The sequence below is a fragment of the Octopus bimaculoides genome, chromosome 1 (genome assembly GCF_001194135.2).
Source record: "Octopus bimaculoides isolate UCB-OBI-ISO-001 chromosome 1, ASM119413v2, whole genome shotgun sequence".
Taxonomy (NCBI): domain Eukaryota; kingdom Metazoa; phylum Mollusca; class Cephalopoda; order Octopoda; family Octopodidae; genus Octopus; species Octopus bimaculoides.
In genome coordinates, this window is record NC_068981.1 from 154,353,092 (window position 1) to 154,363,267 (window position 10,176).

At 31.6% G+C, this 10,176-nt stretch overlaps 1 protein-coding gene across 13 annotated transcripts in view; it reads left to right on the forward strand.

The window, feature by feature from the left end:
* Positions 1–10,176, forward strand: part of LOC106868432 (supervillin) — a 269,304-nt gene that overhangs the window by 164,129 nt on the left and 94,999 nt on the right. For 11 of the 13 annotated variants that reach the window (XM_052971707.1, XM_052971702.1, XM_052971738.1 and 8 more), the window contains 4 exons: positions 30–2,478; positions 4,722–4,859; positions 7,056–7,256; positions 9,315–10,061. In XM_052971707.1, the coding sequence (XP_052827667.1) occupies positions 30–2,478; positions 4,722–4,859; positions 7,056–7,256; positions 9,315–10,061 (3,535 nt within the window). The remainder of the gene's footprint in view (positions 1–29; positions 2,479–4,721; positions 4,860–7,055; positions 7,257–9,314; positions 10,062–10,176) is intronic. The other 2 variants (XM_052971742.1, XM_052971749.1) reach the window with 1 other exon arrangement.

Consider the following 10,176-nt stretch of genomic DNA (forward strand, 5'->3'; position numbering starts at 1 on the left):
TGGTGCTACAGTGGCCCCCAAAACAGCACCTGTGGCAACAAAAACGAATGATGCTACAGTGGCCCCCAAAACAGCACCTGTGGCAACAAAAACGATTGCTGCTACAGTGGCTCCTAAAACAGCACCTGTGGTAGCAAAAACTGTTGATGCTACAGTGGCCCCCAAAACAGCACCTGTGGTAACAAAAACTGTTGATGCTACAGTGGCCCCCAAAACAGCACCTGTGCCAATGAAAACTGTTGATGCTGCAGTAGCTCTTAAAACGGAATCTGTTGTAACAAAAACCACTAATGCAACATTGGTTCCTAAAACAGCTCCTGTTGCAATAGTGGCTTCCACCACTCCAACAAATATCAGTGATACTAAACTAGCTGCTGACACAACACCTTCATCAACAAGCGTCAGTAATACTACACTGATTCTAAAGACACCAACAACAGTACCAAAGACAACAGACTCAGCAATAGGTCCTAAAATAGCAACTACTATGACAACGACCACTAAAACCTCTAGTACAACTGACCCTCTTCAGACTTTGACCTCTACAACAAAGAGCTTAGATACAACGATGGCCCCTCAAGCCTTACCAACTGCAACAAAGCTCATACATACAACAGTGGCTTCAAAATCAGAACCTACAGCAACAGAAATTACAGATTCTACAGCAGCTTCTCAAATACCATCAACTGTGACAATGAACACAGCTACAGAGGTGGATCAAAAAGTTCCTTATACCCTAATGGCTCCTGTAATAGCATCAACTAAAGCAAAAACCACAGATATCAAAACAGCATGCTTGGAAACAAAACCTACAGAAATTACAGCAATTTCTAAACCAACACCTACTACAACAAAAATGTTAGATGCCACAACATCTTCAAGTACAATTCAAACTACAACAAAATCCACAGATAGCACAGTTTCTCTTAAAACACTTCCTGTTACAACAACAGTCACAGATGCAAGTGTAACATCAGCTTCTAAAGCAATGCCTGCTACAATTACTAATGCAAATAACGTTGTACTTAGCAAAACAACTGGTATTACTTTAAAATCTCCAGAGACTACAATGTCTCCCAAAATAATACAAACTACAACAAAACCTATAGATGCTACTGTGACTGATAACTTGACCTCTGTTGTAGAAAAACACACTGATTTTGTTGGGATTCCTCAAGAATTGCCTACTGCAGGAAAGATAACTGAGACAGCTGTAGTTACTACAGTTGCAAGTATAGATCCAAGTATTAAGACCAAACAAATAATTTCTGAACCTAAAACTGTAACTACCTCTGTTGAAAGATCAAGTGCTACTGACTCAATTACAGGACCAAAAGCTAGTGCCACAGCTGTGATTCCAACACCAGTTGCATTTACATCTGAAGGTATAGCTGTAGCCTCAAAAATAGTGACTACTGCAAGTAAGAATACCGACACAATCACAATAACAACAACAAAAGCACCAATATCTAAAACAACAGAAACAGTGACAGTAACAAAAAGTATGACCACTCCAACTGAAACTTCATCCACCAGCACAGCTGTCACTCAGCCGACTATAACTAAACCCACTGATATTACGAAATCTGTGGATAAGATTCAAGGTGTGAATTTAGCAGCAATGAATGGAACTGTTGAAAAAATGAAAACAGCAACTATAGAAGCTAATAAAACATCTAAGGAAATCCACAAAGCTAATACTGTTGAAACCAGTTCTATAGTGCAGAGTACTGTAAACATTAAAGATCTATCAACTCCATCTGACATCAGTAGTATGGACAAGTTTTCTGAGACACCAACTGTGAAGTCTGATATGACAATGAACAGTAATGTATATGCACCTACAGCTGCTGATTTAGATAAAACAAATATTTCATCAATGGCACAAACTAATATTTCTTTATCTAAAACCACAAAAACATCCCTTCCTACACAAACATCAGCGACTTTAACAGGAACCTTAGAAAATATAGCAGTCACTGAATCTAAGGATACAGCTCACACTAAAGTATTATCTTCTGGCACTAAAACAGATGTTTCTTCTGATACTAATGTTGTAGGCCTCACTGGGGCTTCAGAGAAAATCATAGACACTAATAAAAAGACACCTTTTTCAACATCTGACATAAAAGACAAATCATTAGAAAGATCTGTATCAACTACTTCCTCAACGCTCATCATGTCAACAAAAACATCAAAAGACAATGATGAGAATAGAGATGAGATAAAAAAACCAGCTACTCCAAATACTGTATCACAAATCTCTAAACATAGGAAAAGTGAAGGTTCAATTGATACTCCTCACTTAAGCATTCATCGAGGTATCTTAAAGCGCACTTCTTCTCTGCACAAGCAAAATTCATGTTCTGAAGAATTGGATCCAGAGTTAGCAGAAGTCTTCCAGTCCAGGAGAAGTAAAGAGGAAATTGATGATTATACTTCTGAACAAGATGTTTTTGATGAAAGTCAGTTTCTTCGGTAAGTTTACTGATACTTATGATAATCAGTGTTATACTTTATTTAAAATTATGATTCTGGAGTAAGCAATGTTTCTCCTAAGATTAAAATAAATGCTCCATCTAGCTTTAAAAACTTTATTAAAACTTTTTTTGATATTTCACAACTGAGTTTCTCTGGCTGATACCAATATGTTAAATCTATAATATTGTTACTTGCTTAATTCCCATCACTAATTACTTTTCCTAAGTCTTAGAAATTGTTGTTTCCCTGTGACCCATTATAGCTATCAAGCATCTTTAACTTTTGATTGTCCAGCATATCAGTTGTCTAATCACTTTTGATAAATTAAAAATTTTGATTCAGTAGATTTTAACTTAGAACCTTACCCAGAGTATATATTATTGTTGCCCATTTCTTTCCTACAGATTAACTTTATATTGTATTTCTAGTAATCATCAACTACATATGCATTTCAGTTTTTAAAATAGTTAAGATTTTAGGCAAGATAGGTTTTAGATAATTATTATAACATTTTAATTTATTGATATAATGAGCTGATATTTAGAATAAAATTTAGCAATAGAATTCCTACATGAAATTATGGAATTTTTGAGGATTTGTTATATGTGACCATCGACATTCTCAGCCAGATTGGCACATAAAGGGCCAAAAATAATTCCTGAATTGTTAGGACATGGAACTCCTGCATATTCAAGGATTTTGACCAGAAGCTGTTCTTTTAAATTCAAATAGTTGTATGTTAGCAAATTAATTAACAGAGATTGCCTGAAAATAGAAACCATGTTTACCCCAATGAACATTTCACAACCAAATATGAAGGTAATGAATTAATGCTAGAAGAATCTTGATGAAGTCTAAGAAGCTGAGAATAAAATGAACTTGAAAAGCTTCATTAAACTGATTGCTAAGGTGAATTTATGTGCACTTTTTTCTAATTTCTTTATTAATAAGAATCCAGATATTTCCCTTACAATTTGTCATTACTGATAGGGAGTCAAATATTGGTCCCATTCCTTTTATCACTATGTTTTCTTTCTCAAAGGTAAGTTAGTATTATAAGGTATTGGTTACTGAAACATTTCTCAGATGACTGTCAAGATTGATTATAATGTCAGTAGTTTCATAGTATGAAATTGATTCCAATGAATAGTTAATTAAGCACTTAAGGAGAGATCTGAACTACTTTACTCCTCTATTAGTGTGACCACTAATAGAGTAGTAAAGCACTATCATTATGCTTAATTTGACCTATTAAATACACTTCTTTTTATTAATTTAAGCAGCTAAAAATAAAATGTTTTTCACTTGGTAGAACAATGACAGCATAGATTAATGCTAATTACTATTTTGTGTCTGTATCAAACTTAACCAATTGCTTTTTTTATACAATCTTGTGCATTCTTTATGTTATTTCTCAAATCAAACAAACAACAGGAGGAATCCAATAAAAGCAAGCTAACTGTTGACCCATGACTTTAACTGTGCCACAGCCACAAAAAAGGGAGCCTACATTATGTCCCCTTTTCAGTTTGGAGTCCATATACCCCAAATACAGTGAAGGATCATTTAAGAGTTTCCCTCTTGACAAAGATTTAAAATTTATCAAGCTCTCTGACAAATTTTGAATCTTTCAAATCTTATTACTAACATGGATTATCAAAATAGAAAAATAACATTATTTATTTGTTTTATTCATAGCATTTCATTCGTGACAATAGCCTTTCTTTTTTTTTTACCTTGATTACTTTTTTATTGAAAAATTCTTCAGGCTAACATTCTAACATTTATAAACTGAACTCATTTAGTTTCTTAAATCAAAAGTGCTTAGATTCTCCTCTTCTCCCCATTTCATATATATGCTCACATATACATGATTATGTATATACACATGTATTAAAACAAGCTTTTAGAACTTAAGTGCAAGGGGAAAAAATAAATTTAGTACTTACATCCATTACCAATTGAAGCTTTTTGATTTACATGACTTGTTTATGAAATTTCGCTTCTTTATAATCTTTATAAATTCATGCACTCCTTAATTAAAACCTTTGCATAATTGTATGCATATAAATTTATGAATTTCTTTTTTCAGTTATACATTTAAATACTGTTTAATGCATGTTTTGGGGGATATAATGCAATCTTTTTATTTGTTTCTGTTTTGGTATTCAGCTGGTAGTATAAAGAAATTGTTCTCTATTGTATCAAGATCTTACATCTATGTTTCTTATATATTTTAGACAAGATTCTTTACAATCAGAGGTTATTAATGAAAAACCTGAAGAAAAAACGCTGTCAGTATCAGAAAGAATTTCTCAAATGGAAACTCAAATTTCATCAACATCGGGAGCTGCTACTCCAAAAACACCGAGATCAAGGTAAATTTAATTGTTATGTGTTTTACATTTTGTATTTTAATTTATTTACTGATTTTTCTCTTCTTCTTTCTCCTTTATTACCTTTGATGTCCTATATCTGAATTGCTATTGATGTAGTCATCCCATTTATTTTCCACATTCAACAACCTCTTCACATATTACTTTCACCTTCCCTTACTTCTATAAGGCTACACAACAAATTGTCTCATTTTGTCCTTGATGCAGATCAGTCCTATCATATTGCATCTTGCTTTTGCTGCTTTGCAGAACTAAAAATATTTATCCATGACCACTGACTCGTCTATAGCTTCTTTGTCCTCATGTCTTTTCTATTGTCAAATGAAGTGAAGTAACTCAGAAACAAGCAGCTGAGAAGTACACAATTCATTGTTCTCTTAACAGATATACTAAAAATATTTGTCAATTTTCTGACTCATCTTAAACCTTTGCATATATTTGAATTTTTCGGGATAATATTAATTAATCAAGAAAATAACAACAAATAATTAATGACTGTTGGAATCTACTACTTCCTGTCTCTCATGTTTTTCTTACTATTAAATAACCAAGTGAAGTGATACACAAATAGTTGATAAAGAAAGCATTCATTTCTTTTGAAAATAAATATGCTGTTAAATATAAGGGAGATAATCCATAATTTTCAATTGGTTTCTAAAACTTGCTTACTAATTGTAAGGTATTGTAAGTTAAGTTGGGTGGGGTGGGGTGGGGGTAAGTAGTACATTTTATTAGATAAAGAAGGAAAATTGATAATTTAAAATAACTAAATCTTTTTATTTTTCCAGTTTTGATTTTTAGTTTTCAAACTTTTAGCATTTGGGATAAGGACATTTTCTGGTAGATGGAACATGTAAAGAATTTAAGTGCAATCTTTTCCTCACTAACACGAGTCCAAAGAATGAGGGGATTCCTAGAAGGTGTCTTTACCTCTCTTTGAGATAGCTAGGTGATTATGGCATGTAACATTAACTACCCTGACTAGAATTAATAACAGTCCACATTATTTCCTTGTGTGGAATTAGAAATTTATGGCAAAGCTTTCCATCTACAGTTTCAACTTAATATAGCTACCTGGATTGGAAGATTTCTAACAGGTTGCCCCCTTGTAACACTTTTTTGATGGAGCTCTCATAACAGCTAGTCTTTATTCCAAAATTCTTTATTTCCTGTCATACCTACAGATGTTTCATTTGAATTTAAGAGGCTTCAGTTTCCAGTCAAACTAAGTTTTGGTATTTCAATTCACAAATATCAGGATCAATCCCTTAATGCAGTTGAGCTTCATCTCTCTAGTACATACTTCGCCTATGGCCAACTCTATGTTGGTTGTTCATGAGTTGGAAGCAGCAACAATTTACTCATTTCGATACCAACAAAAAATTACACAATGAATATTGTTTACTCTGAGGTGCTTCAAGATTGACAGATTTTCAGTTTTAAATTCTATTGTCATTAAAGTTTGGATATTTTAAAATAAAATATAGATATTTTGAAATAATTATGAGAAAAAGAATATATCTTCATATTTATTGTTTACTAATCTGAATAAGAACAGCAGTAACCTGGGCAATGCCGGGTAATTCAGCTTGTACATTATATAATGCTAACAAACATGCCGATTCATTATATTACAATGGACATATATAATCTGACTTTGGGAGCAAAATAAACTTATGGTATCGTGGAAATTGGTATAAATTGCATAGTTATTAAGTCGGTAATTTACAAGAAAATGTGACATGATGGGAAATTTTTGTTATAAAATTTGAATTTAGCACAATCAACTTCATAATAAAATGTACATGAGAACTATGTTTTTTTTTCTTGACCCTGAAATTTGTTGTGCAGTGTAATTGATCTTGTGCTAAAGTAAAGAAATCTTCATTATTATTATTACTTTCTTTTTTATGTTGTTGTTGTTTGTAGTAGGAAATTTCAAAATATTTCAATTGATCTCAACTCCTTTTTATGCTTTTTTAAAAAAATAATATGCTTCTAGACAATTATTATTGTTATCTTTGCATCATCACTATTGTTACTTGGGTTTCTGTTTTGTAATCCTTGTTTTGGTTAAACAGATCTAGTTTCCTTTCATTTAGTATTTCCTGTTAGAAACAATCCCAAACTCTCTTTTCAAATACATTTTTAACAAAATTTTCTAATTCTAAATTTCAGGTTAGGATCTGTTAGTAGAACTTACTTTGAAGATGTTCAAAAGAAGACTATGTTACCTGAAGAACTTTTTAATAAATTAAGTGATTTGGCTCTTAGTAAAGAAGCCTCCCAGGAAAGGAGGAAGAAATATCAACGGGGTCGAGATGACTGGCGGTCCAGGACACAACCCGTTACACAAGAAGAGGTGAAAGAAGCTGATAGGTAAGAATAGTTATATAGTAATAATCCTTAGCATGAAGTTTGTCACCTTCGATGTTGTAGTACAATACATATTGTATATTTTCAAGCATCCTTTTTGTTTAAATTTAGTTTTTACATTGGTAATTACAATGCAAACTTTTAAGTTTATTGCGATGGCAAGTATGTGTCTGAATACATAAAAGGAAACTATTTCGCAATATTTTCTAAATATTCTAATTAGAAAGAATTATGATTGTTTATAAGTAATACTTAATTAATTATACAAGATAATATTGTCTTCTTTTACATTATTAATTTTACAAGAGTTATGGGAAAATGGTTACTTTGTTTTAAGATGTTTCTTGTATATTATGAAATCTTATTATTTTTTCTTACATTTGTTATATATTTAAATTTTGTTTTGTTCAAATTATAAGTTTTACTTTTTTGGCTTTTACTTCAAATTCTTTGTTCAAACCAAACAAACAATTGTTATAAATAGATAAATAATTCTGAAAGGTTTAATTTAACCATTTCTAGCAATTCAGTATTTTATACTTATATATTTTATATAAAATAAAAGTAAATGAGACTAAAATATAAGTAAATTTGTGTTATAAATAATCTGAGAGTTCAAAGGAAAATTAGCAAAACAGTTTAATGCAGTTTTTAATGATAATTTCTTTATTAACGACTAAGGGTTGCAGTTTTTAATGATTGTTTCAAATTTTGGCACAAGGCCAGCAATTTTCAAGGGAGGGCTAAATCGATTACATCAACTCAACTGATACTTATTTTATCGACTCTGAAAGGATGAAAGGCAAATTCAGCCTCAGTGGTATTTGAACTCAGAATGTAAAGACTGATGAAATGCTGCTAAGCATTTTACTTGGCGTGCTAACAATTCTGCCAGCTTGCTGCCTTAGTAGTTTTTAATAGTGGCAATATCAATAACATAGAAATTATTTCTCTGTGTTGTTTCAAAATATAAATCACTTGTATCCTTATACCATTTTCTAAATGTTGATAAAATTTAATAGAAATTAGAATTTTAAAAAGAAATTGGGAAATGTTAAACCAAAATGTTTTCTAATTCATGTTAAAATGTGTATAGTTGAGAATATTAATTCTCATAGCTTTCATTTAGTGTTTTAGCATTTTGTTCTTTTGGATATAGGACTGGAATTATATGCAACATAATGAGTTGAATAGCATATTTCAAACATTATAAATTTTATTTTTAAAGAATCAATTGATAAAAATTTGGCAGAATAGTTTACAACTGAATTCTTTTGGTCATTCTTAACAATTGCTGGAGTTAGTGTTTATTAATGATTGCAACTTCTGATACTGAACCTTGATTACATGGTTTAGAAAATAATTTGTACAACTACATCAAAAGAGTCTGAGAGAGTTTCAATAGAAATGCTCAAGATGATCACCTAATTAATTAGAAAACAGAAGAATAAATATATAGAGTATTTATTTTGCTTTGTATTGAATGAAGAAGAAGAGGACTATATTTTCATCTTAGACACTTTGTACACTGAACAGGTCTTTAATTTATTAAAATTTAGAATTATGGATTTTACTTTAATCTTTTAAAAATGTTAGAATTCAGTTTTACATTAACTAATTAATTACTATCATATGTATTATATTTTTACATTTAAATTTTGACAAAAGTGTTAAAACAATATCATTACTTGCAGTCACATACTGATGCCTATTATAAATATAATTGGTTTGCTGTGATATTAATGTGTAACCAATTCATTATATACCTATCTTATTTTATCTAATTTTATAAAATTTACTTGAATAAATAAGTAAACTTATGCTGGGCATTTAACCATTTATTTCTACCATGTAGATTAAACTAAAAATATTTCATTTTAAACTTATTTGGTTGTATAAATATTTTAAATATGTTTTATTATTTTTACGTTCAAATTAAGTTTTATTTTATGATTTTCGTATTTAATGCACTTAAGAGAATCTTCTATACATAAGCTTAGCTCTTGGGGTTTAGAATCTTGTATTATAATAGTTCCTGATCAGATAGTACTTTTTTTACAGTTTGGAAACTGTGAGTAATTTCCGAGCTTTGGTGATGAAACGGTCATCTATTAACATCTTTGAACAATTGAAAGATCAAGAAAAGCAACGTAAAACATATCCTGGGAAGAAAACTGAATATCCACAGCCTTACATACCTGAGAAAATGTCAGAGAAAAAGAGAGAGAGGTATAAAACTCTGCCAGTTACAGCAGCTGAGCTAATGGCCATCCCTGAAGGAGAGACTGTTGGGTTGGATAACTTTAAGTCTGCAATGCAAGCTCTAAGGGATTATAAAACTGATTCTGGAATTGTTTCATCTTGCTCAGATTTTGAGAGAGACTCTCAGGGTTCTGATAGTATGAAAAACCTAGCAATTGATGCTGACATAGAAGACGATGACATTACTCATCTTAGTGTTGCTGCCAGAGCCTGTATCTTTCAAAAGCTAGAAGAAAAATCCAAAAAGTGTGCTAGTGGAGCAAAGCGTTACATCGACAGAAAGAAGCGAGAACGTTATAAAACACAGCCAGTTACTGAAGATGAAGTGAAGACTGCCTCTGAAATTGCCGAAGAAAACGTTAGTGACAGGAAACGTAATAGTATTACTGAGCAGATTGAGTATATGGAAAAAGTACATGAGGCCGAAAGGACATCAAATACTGGATTTAAAGCATTATCAGCTGCTCCCAGTTTAGAGTCATTGTTACAGAGTGAGAATTACGAAGAAGATACGGATCACGCCACTCATAGTGATGACCTTACCAGGTAACTGTAACATTTCTGCCATCAAGTTTTAATACTATTAATATTTGTTGTCACTATCATCATCATCACTATCATTATTGTCCTCCTCCTCCTCCTCCTCCTCCTCCTCCTCCTC